Raw genomic sequence first — 15,837 nt, forward strand, 5'->3', positions numbered from 1 at the left:
GGATGAGCCATGAATAGATTGACACTTTGAGCGGAACATCTCCCAGATTGCTGATCTGATGTTCAAACATGTGGAGGGGCCATAACAGCAGCAATCTGAAGATATAAGTGGTCCTGTTATAGAGAGATTTCAGAAGGATATTTACCTGAGGCCTGCCTTTCAAAAGCTCTTAGGCCTCTACAGATCCAGCTGAAGTAAGTGGGCTCAGTAGGAACACACTCTAAACTCTGATGGCTGAAGAAAATATTTCTTTGAATGTGGTCATGAGACCAGGTTATGAAAGTGCTAAAATCGGAGTCAATCAAAAATCCAAATTAAAATCTAGATTTCGAAGTTTGCCCAGATTTCTGACACTGAGTCATATACTATTGTCATTTAAAGTGCTGCACTATTGTTACTAAATTAACAATCTATTCTCTTTGCAATTTAATAATCTGAAATGTTTCCACACATTTTGGGTCACCAAACATAACAAATCTTGTGAATGCTGACAAGTCCTAACAATTCCAGAAATTTATTTGAACTGCTGCAGAATTATCCTTAAGAAGCAATCCTAATCACCTCACAAGGATTAATTGATGGCTTGCTTTTTTTCCCTTTCCAACAGGTATTGGAAGGAAAACCCATCTACGTTGACTGCTTTGGCAATCTGGTGCCACTCACAAAGAGTGGGCAACACCATATATTCAGTTTCTTTGCCTTCAAAGAAAATAGACTTCCTCTGTTTGTTAAGGTAATGTTGATGGCTCCTTTTTGGATATTTTGAGTTATCGCTCAACCATATTTTTTGTGAACAAGGGAAAACAAACTTCTTAATTTATATAAATTCTCAACTGTAACCTAATTTTATCTCTGTACTATTTCATTTAAAAAAACTCCTTTTTTTTATGAATAGAAAAATTTGTAAAATAAAAGCCAAAGCAAAAACCTTTAATTCCTCCCAAATTAAGTACTCTATTAACCCACTGTGGTCAGAAGGGCTGATGTCACCTAGCCACCAGCTCCACCTCTTCTGAGAGGGAGATTAGAGAGCACTGGAAGCCTCTTCCATAAACTTTTCCTTCCACCCGGACATTCTGACTACAAAGGAGGAAGCTATTACTGTTGTATAAATAACAGTCTTAGAGAAATGATTTATGAATGGAAACTTGCAGTAAGTGGAGAAAACCAACCCATTCCATCATTGTGTTATGTTTGCTGTGTGCTGCTAGACAAATTCTAAACTTTCTCCCTCCTTACCAGCAATATTTTTGAAAGCTTGTTTTAATTTACAACTTTATCTGTGCCTCTGCCTTCCTTTGGCTCTGCAGATTTTCAACCCCTGCGGAATTTTCCACCAGCATCATCCAACATATATTAAATACACAAATACATCCCTCTGTACATTTACAAACAGCAGGGGGAAAAAAGTAAAAACGCATTATTTTTGCCTACATGGATTTTTTTCCTCCCCATCTGGTCCCTCCTGTTGAATACTTTTGAGAGAGACAAGTAGCTCACAGAGCAGAGCAGAAGGTTTAAATGTGTGTGTTTTTCCTGTGCCAGGTCCGAGATAGCACTCAAGAGCCCTGCGGACGATTATCATTCATGAAGGAGCCAAAATCTACCAGAGGCCTCGTTCATCAAGCCATATGTAATTTAAACATCACTTTACCCATTTACACAAAGGTACTGTGAAATTATACCCAGCCAGGCATCAGCATTATCATACAAATAAGAAATGAGGAGGAGGGCAAAAGAGGGTTAAAGCTTTTTGGGCCGGGATTTGAAGGAGGAAAAAATTCCATGCAAGGGCTTTCGGTGTCTTGGGTTTGGTATTCCTAATGGCAGTGTTTGGAGACATCATCAGGTATTTCCTGAGGACTCAGAAGAGATGAACAGGAGTGCCCCTAGATATTAAACACTTGTTTCCTTAGAAAGTGCCAGTTTAAAACTGACTCTGAAAACACAAGGTGTTTTTCTTTCCTCGTCGCATTAGAAGCCGTGTGCCTTTTAGGGATGTATGTGCCCAAAGTGGTGATTTTCTTCTCAGCATTTTTAGAATAGAGCGAATCTTTATTATAGCATTTTAGTATAATTTTAAAACAGAACATCTCAACATTGTGTGACTTTAAATGGTAATACTTCTTGACTATTTTAGGTGGATATAGTTGCTAATTTATGGCTGAAAAAGCATGTATATATTTAAAGTTTTGATACAAATAAGGATCAGTAGACGTCTAACATTTGTATTTTGCTCCATTTTGTAGCCTCTTGTGTTTAAATTGACAGTTTAGTTTTGCTGCTTTTGGACATAAGAAATCAACTGCAGAAATGTGCTGCGTTCTCTTCTTTTCTGTTAAATGTTGTGGGAAGTTAACTTTTTCCTACTCTCTTCTAAAAAAATTGCCTTTTGCCTGCTCTGTTTCCCCGTTCTCTTTTTGCATGGCACTTTGGGACCAAAAGGAATCAGATTCAGATCCAGAGCCAGAAGAGGTAATGTTGCTAAATCAGCATGTTCTTGGCTACACACGTTACTCGAACACAACTAACAGACACCATTCAGAATTGATCCTTAGCTCAGTGCTACAAACACAGCAAAGAGGGCCTTGCACAGACTCACTTTGGGAATAGACAGAGTTGAACTTCCCCTATGTCAGAATGACCAGTCTTCTCCATTTATAACATCCAGTAGACTGGATGATACAGGTTACTGAGATGGATGGCTGACATCCAGTACACAATCAATGTTAGCCCAGAACTAGCAAGTAGAAGCTTTAGAATTTTCATCTTAACATGAATTAAATTGTATCAGCTCCCTCCTGGACTTCCAGCCCTGATTTGGCATTTAGGTTGCTTAAGCTCTGACCCCTACACGAATGAGTAACATTAGAAAAGCATCCTCACATTTTGATGATGTTCAGCTGTTGGAAACACTGTGAGAATAGCCAGCTCCCCAAAGATGATGGACATCTTTTCCATGCACGGCACAACAGATTCAGCAGGTCTGTGGCATGGCTTGCAGCTTCCTATTATCACTACAAAAATATCTACCACTCCTATGGTAAATATGACTTCTATTCTTGTATAGGAAACTTTAAAGCACAAAAAGACAAGCTCATTGATGGCTATAAGCATTGTAAAATATTTTTGTTGACTCCATTAATTTTCATGTTAATAGCATTAATTCATATGCTGACATAAATCTGGACTGCTCTGGAAGAACTGAAAGTGAGGGAAGCTGGAACATCCTAGGGATGCAGGGTTACCGTGTAGGGCAATGTGTGCATCAGGGGAATTCAGGCTGTTGTGGATCTGTTACACACACTGCTGACTGTGAGCTGTGATTATGTGAACCTAGAGGATTGCCAGGCATGTACGAACATGCACATGTGGCCAGGGATTTCCTTCTGTTTGGTGTCAGCTCATGGAAAGGCAAGGATTTCCTAACATCTTGGCTGAGACAGCATATTGTATTTATCTTTATAAAGAATAGTTTGAACTACTTAAACCTTTTCAGCACTCAATAAAACCTTGGGGGCTTTACCATACACATTATCTTGTACCAGCAGTACTGCACAGCTGATTTGCATTCTTCACAGTTGTCCTACCCCTACCACAAGTTTGTGTAAGAAATTAAAGCTTTATGCTACTTCTAACTTTGCATATTTTTCCATAGCGAAATTTAAACAACATGTGCTGGTGTGGACAAATGCTAGCTGAACTGAAATAAACTGAAATTACAAAGCAACCTCAAAAATTTGCTTCTTGGATTTTCATGGTCTGAGATTGTGTTTTGTTTAATTCTTGTTTGACAAGGACTGTGTTTTCTATTGAATAACAGTAAAATTGTATGGCTTTTTTGATCTATACCCAAAAAACACTGAAAAATCAAAAAGGGGGCCTGTGAGGGCCATCACAGCTTCCATTTAAAGGTATCAATAGCTATTAGTGGCATCCAGCCCCAGGTCATGCCTTGGGCAGCTCTGCCATCATTGGTGCACCTGCATTTCAGCATCACTGACCACAGAGGCAAAAATGCAATTCATGCTCTCAGAATGAACGTGTTTGAGGAAACACAATGCATGAAACCTCCTGGTTGCCTTCCAGATGGGCCATATGCCCTCATGTAACCATATTGGACTATTTTGCTTTAGACAGGAAGAAAAAAATTGAGAGTAATGCAACCAAACTCCTGTAATGCAAAAGTTTAGGTCCTCCACACTTGCTCAGAGCATTTAAAGAAGATACACTGCAACATTTTGCAGTTATGAACTGTTGATCATAACTATAGTGAAGTAAGCCTTTTTCTAGTATCAGAGACTCTAAATAAATTAAGCCATGCTTTTACTGTTATTTTAAATGCATTCTTGGTTCCATTTAAGTCCATGTGTCTCCACAGAACTAGCACTTCACCCATGGCTTCTGTATAGCAATGTTTTTTTAACTTTTAAATCTCCCGCTTTTTCCTCTTCCAGGTTGATATGACTTCAGAAAAAAGTAAGATTTTCCTTTTTTTCTTGAGAATGTTACAATGCAATTTGTATGAGAGATGGTTAAGAGTAAAGATAAGCATGAAAGAGAGCTAAGTTTTAACTGCTATTGCTAATAACATTGATACTTTAAAAACGTAATAAAACCCAATTTAATATCTCAGCAGCTATCCAATTCAATACATTCTAATATGTAAATTAACAAGTAATACAGTTAAAAACGGTTCATCTAAGCCTTTACTTTCCTTTGACATCCCTAGTGAACCTGCTATTGCTATTTTGCTTGTATGAATGCTCATCCCTCCATTTCTTTTGTTTTCTCCATTTGTTGACACACATTCTTGCCTCATATTTGAGACAGATGACAGTATCACTTTTAATGAAAATCTAATGAGGACTTCAATCTATTTCATTAATCTCATGGAATGCAACCATGCCAAAAAGTGATACTGTCCAAAGGAATCAGGCTGTTTAACCCTCCCTCCCCTGCCCCGCCCTTTACTGTGGTGAAATATGGCTGGAAATCTGACCTGACAGCTTGGCACAGCACGAGCACCCTCTGTACACCATCAGGCCACAGCTGTGAGAGACTGCGGGCGAGGGGTTTGCAAACGTCTCCTTTATGGGAGAGGCAAATCAAACCAAACAATTGCTTCCGAATGCAGCCATTTCTTGGATCTGCTCAGGAAAAGAATGACATCTGTCTTGTTTATGTTGGGAGTGCAACGTCCCATCTTGTCTGCAGTTGAAGTGCAGTGTCTTGCATTGTTCTCCTGCTGCTTTGTCACTGCTGAGTCCCCCCAAGGCCCCAGAGAACCCCAGTGCGTGTTCCTGCTCCAGCCACACACTGTCTGGATAGCACTTCCCATTTATTTCCCACTGGAGTTGCTTTGCTTCAGGCTGATTAACTCGGTTATTGGCCAGTGAAAGAGTCGTACATTTGATATTTATGAAAATACATGTTACAAATTTACAAAATTACTGGCTGGCATTTCAGCATTCACCAGACACTTCACACAATTCACCAGACATTGTAAAGCAGCAGCACCAAAAGACCACATTTTCAGCACCACAATGCCCCGCAGCAATCTGATTCTAATTAATGTACAGTGCAAATATTTAGCATTTATTACACCCAGGAGAACAGCGTAGCAAAATGGATCTTTTTTACAAACAAAGACAGCTAATTATATATTGCTTAAGGTCTCCTTATTTGCATTAGTGCTTTGACTTTCACTGGGGTGCCAAAATGTGCGGTTCCATGTGACGTGCTACCGTTAAAGGGAGAATGTCCATCTGTGATTCCTTAGCATTTTGTTCTGTTTGTAACTTGCTTCACTTCTCCAGTGTTTTGTTCTGTTCAATATCCATTTTCTGCTAGTCCTTGCTGAAATGAAACATTAGCAGAAGGCAGTTATGGCATAATGGGAATTATCTGCAGCCACCTTCCTGTATATCGATTGCCAGATTTGACAAATATTTCACCACAGTATGTTTTACAGTATTTTCATGTACCTTTAATTTATATGAATAATTCTTTGAGCTCTTGTTTTTAACCAAAGCTACATACCCAGCAGCATTTGCAACACCTTTGCTTTGCATGGAAATAACTTGCCTTACATGAATTGTACGTATGTGTCTAGTGTGACTGTCTGTGACTTTGGGTTGCCATACATTACATTTTTTAAAACTCTGAAATCATTTCTAAGTTGATTCACAGTTTTTTCTTATTATCTCTCCTTTTCTTCTCTGTCTTCTCTTTCCTCAGTCAGTTCATTAGTTGTCAATGAGGATGTTCCAAGGAAAGGACCATGCCTCTTAAAACAAAAGCCTGTTTGTTTCATTGTGTAGGTGTGAAATCCCCTTAGATGAAATGCCGGTTTGCAGCTGATTCAGATCTCTACGTATTTGATCTTATTTTAGATTACTGCAGAATTACTTTTCACTTTTTATTTTGGTCATTAAGAAAAACAAAACTGTTAACCCGATGTTATTCTGACAGTTTGCTAACACTGGCTTTCTCTTAGAGGAAATTGACTTTCAATCAGTTCTAATGCTTTCCCCCTTTTTTCTTGTTTTTCTTTTTATTTGAACATTGATCTGTAACATCTGAACAATCTTGAGATGCCTCTCTTTGTGTAACTTCACTGTGTTTCTTCTGGTTTTGATTTGAAATTTTGTTGTTGTTGTTTTGGGTTTTTTTTTAGTGGTGTCCTGATTTGGTTTGTTCCAGCTTTGATACTGTATGTGTGGTTGTGCTCTAGCGATAAAGTGAAGCAAGTTATTTCCTGCCATTTTCCTTTTCAGTTTTTTTTTTTCCCCCACCCCCCGTTAGCTTTGCTTTGCTCTTGTACCCTCAGATCTTGTGGATCCACCATTCCCGGCCCATTTTGTTGACCTTCCTACCACTACAGCCAAAGACTGTCATTTTCAGTCCTGATTACATTTTCCAATCTCTATTTTTGATTTCCATTTTACTTTCAATGTTTTTCATTCGCATCAAAGATGACGAGACAGAATCTACAGAAACATCTGTCCTGAAAAGCCATCTGGTTAATGAAGTCCCTGTACTAGCCAGTCCAGACCTGTTGTCTGAAGTTTCTGAGATGAAACAAGATCTGATCAAAATGACTGCCATCCTGACAACTGATTCTTCTGATAAATCAGCCTCCATTAAAGTGAAAGATCTTGAAAAGTCTGCTGAAGAAGAGCCGGGAGAACCTTTTGAAATAGTCGAAAGAGTGAAAGAGGACTTAGAAAAAGTAAACGAAATTCTGAGAGGTGGATCCTATGTCAGAGAAGAACATGGTTTGCAGAAGTCCCTTTCCAGACAAGAGCCCTTAGAAGAAGAGTGGATCATTGTCAGCGATGAAGAAATTGAAGAGGCCAGGAGAAATGCTCCATCAGAAGTCACAGAGCTGAGCCACGTAGAAGTCAGGGTAGACAAAGGAACAACAAAAAAGGAGAAGTCGGACGTGACAGGAACTGTGGATTACCTTGCAGAGGATGTAAAAACACACGTTTCTCTTCATGAGGGACAGTCACAGGCCTTAAAAGAGGAGGTAGCAGAACAGAAATCCAAAGCTGTAGCAGTAAGCAGGGATTCCGAAAAAAAAGGAAAAGAATCTCCAAAAAGTGGGAAACCAAGTTCACAGGAACAACAGAAAGCAGCCTCAGAAGTTAAAAAGCCCCTTAGGGCAAAACTGAGAGAAAAGCCAAAGCCAAAAGAAGGCAAGGCACAGAGCAGTGGAGAGAAACTGAGACTGCCTAAGCTCACTGCAGAGGAGGCACCGACTGGGGAGCCTGGCCTAAAGGTGACAGGTGCTCCAGAGCCTAAAGCTGTGTCCCCTGTTATCGAGGAAACTCCCATCGGCTCAATAAAAGATAAAGTGAAAGCTCTTCAGAAACGAGTGGAAGATGAGCAGAAGGTACGGTCAAAACTGCCCGTCAGAGTTCAGGCAAAAGAAGGCCCTGCCGAAAAGGCACCCAAAAAACCAGCACAAGTCAAAAAGCCAGCAGCACACAAAGCCCAGCCTCCTGTTTCCCCTTCTTCTAAGACAGAGACACTCGAAGAGACGATGTCTGTTCGGGAACTGATGAAAGCCTTCCAGTCAGGGCAAGACCCATCCAAGAATATTTCTGGACTCTTTGAGCACAAATCTGTCAAACAGAAGCCACAGGCCCCTGAGAAGGAAACTCCCCGGAAGAAAACAATTCCTTCCCAGAGTGAAACAAGGCGAGTGTCAAACCTCAAGACAGACAAACAGAAGGACAAACCGAGCACGGTATCGAAAGCAGAGAAAGAGCCACAATCAAAGAAAGGAAAAATGCAAACTTCCACCATCGAAACTGCCAAGAAAGCTGGTGGCAAAAACCAAGTAAAAGAGCAGAGCAGCAAAAAGCCAACGGAACCTCTCCCTCCGGTAATAGTTGCTGAAAGTGCCAAAGAAACGGGGGCTGGGAAGGGTAGGACTTCTGACGATCAGGGGGATCCTGACTTCCAGATCAGCCCTGACAGGAAAACCTCCACAGACTTTTCTGCTGTCATTAAAGAAGAGCTGGAGGATAATGACAAATACCAACAGTTCCGACACCTCTCAGTGACAGAGGAGGGAGAACTTAACTTGGAGCAAGTACTGACCAGTCCTTTTGGTGCTGCTTTTCCCACAGAGTATGGGAAAGATGGATTCCTTCCTGCTCTTTCTCTGCAAAGTGCTGCTCTTGATGGGAGCTCAGAGAGCCTTAAACACGAAGGTGTGGCTGACTCTCCAGGCAGCCTACTTGATGGAACTCCTCAGATGAGCTCGGAGGAAAGTTACAAGCATGAGGGTCTGGCAGAGACTCCCGAAACGAGCCCAGAAAGCCTTTCGTTCTCACCAAAGAAAACTGATGGGCAAATTGAAGATGCTAAAGGAGCAGCTCGAGTACACACAACAGAAGAAACACATTCTACGAAGGAACTCTCCTCAAAGGAGGATGAAAAAGGTATTACTGAGAGACAGCTAGATGCTGTTACTGAGACTAGGGAGTCTCGTTCTGACCATGTATCAGAAGAGCATGTACCTCCAGCCTCTGAAGAAGAGGCTGATAAACTTAAAGAAAGTAGCTCAGCTTCCATTATGAAAGATATTAGCAGGGATAAAGAATCCAGAACCACTGCACATTTCACTAAGTCTTCTGAAACACATGACACTGCTTTAGAGAAAGAAAAAGATGTAGCCTGTGAACGCCGTCTTACAGTTAGAAGTCCCCAGAAATTGGAACTTTCACTTGCTAGCCATGATAGCGAAGGCTTTAGCCCAGTTGCAGATGACTCTTTGACTATAAGTCATAAAGACTCCCTGGAAGCAAGCCCAGTGCTAGAAGATAACTCATCACACAAAACGCCCGACTCTTTGGAGCCCAGTCCTATGAAAGAGTCCCCCTGCCGCGATTCCCTTGAAAGCAGCCCCGTAGAACCAACAGTGAAGGCTTGTATTTTGGGGCAGGGTCCTCTTCCATCCGTTCTTAGCAAAGCAGAAGCCTGCCCAGAGCTGGCATCAGTGCGTTCCAGGATTCTCCGAGACCCTGAGGGAAGTGCTGATGATGACAGTCTAGAGCAAACATCCCTCATGGAGAGTTCGGGGAAAAGCCCCGTTTCCCCCGAAACTCCTAGTTCAGAAGAAATTAGCTACGAAATCACACCTAAAATGGCAGACATACCGAAGTCAGCCACCATCCCTGAAGTCAACGAAGAGCCAGAGGACGATTCGGAAAGTGAACCAAAGAAGAGATTCACTCCCGAAGAGGAGATGTTTAAAATGGTGACCAAAATCAAAATGTTTGATGAATTGGAACAAGAAGCAAAACAGAAGAGAGATTATAAAAAGAGTTGTAAGGCAGATGAATCTTCTGTGGTTGCCAATTCAGAAGCCTCACGTGAGGGTGAAGCATCAGAGCCGACTGCTGTAGTAGAAAAGGACATACCTACAGTGGTGACACCTGCTGCCGAATCTAGAAAGAGTTCTTCCTCTTCCGAAAGTGAGCCAGAATTGACTTGGCTCAAAAAAGAAGCCGACTCAGGCCTCTTAATGGAGCCTGTGATCCGAGTGCAACCACCCTCACCTTTACCACCTAGTATTGACTCCAGTTCTAGCCCTGATGAAGCAGGTTTCCAACCCATTGATTCCCAACCATGCTCTCTTGGGGTAGGCGAGGTTGAAGCACAAGGCAAAGGTGACAAAGAGGAGCCACATATCCTTGGGCACAGCTGTGAGCCTTCCACGGGCACTTGTCCTTCTGATGGCTGTGCATCAGCAGGAAGTGTGGAATCCAAATGTTGTGATGGTACAGGTGACTGTGAGTCGGTCAGTCCTGATGCCCCGGTCGCACGATCTGGGTGTACCCCCTGTCACTCCGTTGGTGACAGTTCTCAAATAGAGGTTCACACTGAGTCTTCCCTAACAATGGGGCAGTGCCATGCTACTGAAAAAGAAGTCAAACCCACGGCCCCGTTACCATGCAGCAATCTCATTTCTACAGGGGCTGTGTCAGAGGAGGCAGATGGTCTTTCTCATGGACACGGTACCACCGAGTACTCTGTCCCACGCGACGGCAGACTGGCCGAAGGTGACACCCCTGACCATTCTGCTTCGGCAAGGGAATTGGGAAAAGCAGATACAGGTTGTGAGACAACTCACAGGGCTGGTCATGCTGAGGAGCCCTCTCCAGAGTATTCATCCCTAACCACTGACACAGTGGAACTCGACAGCTGTGCAGCAGATGCCGCTGATGGTAGTGCTCCATATATAGTGAGCCCTTATGAAAACGTGTCTTCTGGACATTTCTTCATTGACTCTGAAAGTGAGGTAGGATCTGGTAGAAGTCTGCTGTCTAGGGAAACCTGTTCTATTGCAGAAGGGAAAGATCAGACTGGTGAAGCTTTACTTAGGAGAGACACGGGCAGTGAATATTGTTCTTCAGAGGAAGTGTACATGGAAATAGAGACCAAACCAGAGGATGGATTTCAGACAAAATCACAAGGGTCTCTGACCTCAGATTCAACAAAATTATCTGAAGCTGCCCTTGAGGATATAAGAGATGAAACACAGAAATCGATGGGTCAGGTTGTCATCACTAGAACTGATGTGGATTCTGACATGTGGAGTGAAATACGTGAAGATGATGAAGCTTTTGAAGCTCGGGTGAAAGAAGAGGAACAAAAGATATTTGGGTTGATGGTAGACAGGCGATCTCAAGGCACAACCCCTGACACGACACCAGCCAGGACACCCACCGAAGAAGGGACGCCACTCAGTGAACAAAATCCTTTTCTTTTTCAGGAAGGCAAATTGTTTGAGATGACTAGAAGTGGAGCCATTGACATGACCAAAAGGAACTACCCAGATGAAAGCTTTCACTTCTTCCAGGTGGGTCAGGAGCCTCAGGAAGAAGCTTCTTTATGTGAAGAAGTGAAGGAAGCAGCAGAGGCAGAATCTTCAGAGCTGAAGAGCTCACCGGACCCATTTGCAGCTTCAGAGTCAGAGGAGCCAGATATACAAGAACAAGATGCATTGAAATATTCACCCCCATCACCTGAGTCTAGTGATAGATCTGAAGAAATGATGGGTGAAGGTGCCAGTGCAGGCACTGCAAAAGCGGATCTTAAATCCAGAATTCCAATTAAAATGGGTATTTCAGCTTCTTCAAAATCACCAAAGAAAGAAACAGCTGCCTCTGAAGCTGAGCCCCTCTCCAGAATGGAGACCGACATGGTCGACAGCAGTCAGGTGCCTTGCCCCATCTCTCCCGAGCAGTGTGTGGTAGAAGATGAATTAGATTTTTCCAAAGTCACTCGATTGGTTAGTTCTGAACAGGGTGAGGAGTCCCCAGGCTCTTCCCCAGAGGAACAGAGATCTGTGATTGAAATCCCCACTGCTCTAATGGAGAGTGTGCCTTCTTGTGAAAGCAAATCCAAAATCCCTGTAAGAACAGCTGCTGCATCACAATCCTTGCAACAATCGGAAAACGAGAGCCTTTCCCCGGATGACTTCCTGGACAGTTCACAGTGTGAAGGAAAAGATGATCAAGCGAAACCAAAGTCTAAAATTCCTGTGAAAGCCACTTTCCAAAAAGCTGAACCACAACTCACATACGTGGACACGCCCGTCCGCAAGCCAGAGTCACCCAAAGCGCTCGACGTGACGAGCGCGGTCCCTGCGAAACCAGACAGCCGCAGTAAATCGGAATCTGACGCCAGTAGTCCCGTGGACCCAAAGACCAAACGTTCCATCAAAGCTAGGAGTTATGCTGAGGCAGAGGCAGAGGCCAGGGAGAGGGAGAGCGAGATGAAGTTTGAGCTAGACTCAGATGAGGCAACAACACCAAGATCGAAGGTATTTTCTTCACGGTTGCCAGTTAAAAGCAGAAGCGCTACAGGCTCCCGCGGTGCTTTTAGTCCCACAAAAGAAAGTAAGGACCATTTTTTTGACCTTTATAAAAACTCCATAGAGTTTTTTGAAGAAATTAGTGATGAAGCTTCTAAATTAGTGGAAAGACTCACGCAGTCAGAGAGAGAACAAGAATTAGTTTCAGATGATGAAAGCAGTAGCGCCCTAGAAGTTTCAGTAATTGAAAATGTGCCATCCAGTGAGACTCAGCAGTCAGTTCCTGAAGACATCTTTGACATCAGACCCATTTGGGATGAGTCTGTAGAGACTCAGATTGAACGTATCCCTGACGAAAATGTCCATGACCGTGCTGAAGGTATTTGCCAACGACTGGGATTCCCTGTGCGACGCATGTCATGAATTAAACTCTTTTGTTTTTTGTTTTCTTTGGTGTGTGTGTGCGTGTATGTTTGTGCACAAGTGTAATGCGTGTGGCATTTTCTTTTCAGCTTTTGGTGGTTAGCTGTGGTTTTTTTTTTTTCCCTTGTGAACCGTGTTTGGGGTTTTTTTTTGTTTTGTGTCTGTGTTCTTGTCTGTGAAACGATCTCAAGATTGAAAACCATAAATGCTTATGGGAAGTGTTACCTTAATAAGCAAAAACACTTCTAGAAATATGTATGGTTTTGTCATTAAACTGATTGCTTAGGTCATGCACGTTTTGGCTTTTGACTTTCCCTGGCCCTATTACTAGCTATTAACTTCTACTAATAAAATGCTTGAGCATCAGTTGAAAGCAGGACAGGCAAATTTATAGACTTTTCAGTTGGTACGCAAAGAGATCTGCAGCAGTTTTAAAGAATGAAGCTTTTTATGTTCCTTTTTTTTTTGACAGTCTGTGTCTGAAGAAAACTCTGAGTCACCAGTAACCTTAGTGGATATTTTCTGGTGCTTGGTTTTTCCTCTTGCCTATTTGTGTGCTTGTACTGAGTAGCCCTAATGGAAATCAGGAGCCGGAATGACACGTGCATATCATGAACCCTAAGCAATTTCCTGATTCGGAGGTGTTGCAATCCACGTGTGCATTCAGGGAAAATCAAAACTCAAATTCCACCATCCTCAAATTAGCTCTGGGGATGGGAGGAGCTGTCAGTCCCATTATTAGTGAAGTGAATGAGGACTGACAAATGACCATCTGATTTTTCCTTGCCTTCGTTGTCAGTATTTTGTCTCACTCCCCGTCCAAAGGATCAAAGACACTGAAATTAATAGTATCTCAAATACAGACCATAATCTGAATGCTGTATGGACTGTTTGAACAAAACTTGCCTTACAACAGAAAGAATATGATCAGAAGCACTGGTCCCGATGAATTCTTCAACCCTGGCATTTACTAAGGAGGCATGGAAAACTATGGCTCTTGACTTAGTCAAAGTCTTCAACTGAACTTTAGAATGAAGTTTCAGAGTCAAATGCCTGGCCAAAAGAGACGTAGTAGGTGCCTCAGTCCTAGATTATGTTTTCACATGAACACCTGATTTTCAGACAGAAAAGCTAAATAGTCCTGTGCTTTTTGAAAAACCAAGCTTTTTGGTTTCATTCTGAACCTAGGGATTTACAGGCCTCACTTGAGTTACGCAGCCTGTCCACATTTAGACACGTTCAGTTAGGAAAAAACAGTGCTTTCCCTTCTTGGGCTCTCTCTTCTGTGGAAATGGTTTTTAACTTGCAAAAGGCAACTTGCAGCTCTCTTTGACCTTTAGATCAACAGGATGATCAGGAAAGGACAGAGGAAAGACTGGCCCACATTGCAGATCATCTTGGATTCAGCTGGACAGGTAAAGTGCGCATTGTCTGCTCCAGAGAGAAAGAAGGGGAATGGTCCACGCTCCTTTTATGTTTATCTTGGGTGATTTTCTGATTATCTAAAAATGTTTTATAAAAATATTTCAGAAGCTTATTGTCTTTGGGGTGCTGAGAGTCCTAAATGAGCTGACAAGGAACCTGTTCTAATCACTTAAATATAATGGATTAAATAGACTTTAGGCAGCAAACAATAGTGGAGACAAGTGAAAGTAACATGAAATTGGATCAAGTGTTTTCTCAGGTTTTGGGGTTAAAATGTAATTCACAGACATTTACTTTTCTTGAATGAAATTAGACCAGGGGAGTAGTATAGTAGCAGACCTCTTTACAGAGGTGGATTTCTTTTTCAGAGCTAGCAAGAGAACTGGACTTCACAGAGGAGCAAATTCACCAGATCCGAATTGAAAATCCCAATTCGCTTCAAGACCAGAGCCACGCACTCCTCAAATACTGGCTTGAAAGGGATGGGAAACATGCAACAGGTTTGTCTCCAGTTATTGTGTGTAACTGTCTCAAATCTGCTAGCTGAGGTGACAGGTGTGTTTTGTAATCACGAAGAAAATTTGGGGAAAATTTAGGCTACATAAAGAATGACCGTGGATTGTACTCAGTATTGTTTCCAGTCTTTTCTGTATAACACAGCAACTCAACAAATTCGTTAAGAGGAAAAAAACCAGAGTGCTAGTTTTTATAGGCAGCCAGTTGGTTCTTCTTAAATTTTACATAGCACTGCTTCTAAATGTATCTGTAATTCCTATATGGTATTGGTCAGTGTCCTATATATTCCCTTCCCATGGAGAAGGGAGGGAGTGTGCTTGACTCTTAACTGAGCTGCACGGTGTTGTTCCAACGGCGCAGATACCAGTCTGACCCAATGTCTCACCAAAATCAACCGCATGGACATCGTTCACCTGATGGAGACCAGCGGCATCGACCCGGCGCAGGGCCACGGTGCGCGCGCGTTCGCGGACACGGAGCAGTCCTTGGCGCTGGACCACAGTGAGGGTAAGCAGCTCCTGGCCCAAACTGCCTGGGGTGCCTCTCTAAGCACTGCTCTGCTCCAAAGGGCTGGCCCAGGCTCATCTGTCAGCTCTCGTGACAGAGCACAGGAGCCCCATTTTGAAAGCACGACGTGGGTGGATGCAAGCGTGGCATCACAGGAGTCACACTTCACCAGGTAGAAGATCTGTGCTTTAGCTGATAATTCAGAAGTGAACACTGGGGCCAGCAACGTTTGCCCAGTTTACCTTGGGGTCTGGGTTTTTTTGCATATACAAGTGCTTTCATGGAAATTCAGAAGGTATTAGAATTTGACCAAAATATTCAAAAGGAAAATTACTCTGAGCTTTGACAGAAAACTCCTTTGGATTTGAGTATCCAGGATATTGTAATTCTGTTAGGATGCATTTCTTAAGTTTGAAAGTTTAGTGGATTAGATCCAGTGGTGGCAAACTGAAGAAACACCTCCAAATTATTTGGCATAAAAGCCTCTTTTCCAGAAGTGATACTTTTGTGTGCCTAACTCAATATTGAAGCATATTAGACAGCTGCAAAGGTCCCAGTCTTGAAGAGAATGTAGGAGTAGAAGGCTGTTTGTTGCAATTACCATTCCCATAGCACAGGTACATAGTTTT

At 42.4% G+C, this 15,837-nt stretch overlaps 1 protein-coding gene across 24 annotated transcripts in view; it reads left to right on the forward strand.

Moving 5' to 3' along the window:
* ANK2 (ankyrin 2) overlaps positions 1–15,837 on the forward strand; it is a 185,859-nt gene that overhangs the window by 158,101 nt on the left and 11,921 nt on the right. For 21 of the 24 annotated variants that reach the window (XM_066318359.1, XM_066318380.1, XM_066318362.1 and 18 more), the window contains 7 exons: positions 608–733; positions 1,546–1,668; positions 2,446–2,475; positions 4,458–4,479; positions 14,101–14,175; positions 14,554–14,685; positions 15,062–15,208. In XM_066318359.1, the coding sequence (XP_066174456.1) occupies positions 608–733; positions 1,546–1,668; positions 2,446–2,475; positions 4,458–4,479; positions 14,101–14,175; positions 14,554–14,685; positions 15,062–15,208 (655 nt within the window). Of the gene's footprint in view, positions 1–607; positions 734–1,545; positions 1,669–2,445; positions 2,476–4,457; positions 4,480–6,977; positions 12,717–14,100; positions 14,176–14,553; positions 14,686–15,061; positions 15,209–15,837 lie in introns of all 24 variants that reach the window. The other 3 variants (XM_066318364.1, XM_066318371.1, XM_066318357.1) reach the window with 2 other exon arrangements.

This window comes from Sylvia atricapilla, chromosome 4 (genome assembly GCF_009819655.1).
Source record: "Sylvia atricapilla isolate bSylAtr1 chromosome 4, bSylAtr1.pri, whole genome shotgun sequence".
NCBI classification, from domain to species: Eukaryota; Metazoa; Chordata; class Aves; order Passeriformes; family Sylviidae; genus Sylvia; species Sylvia atricapilla.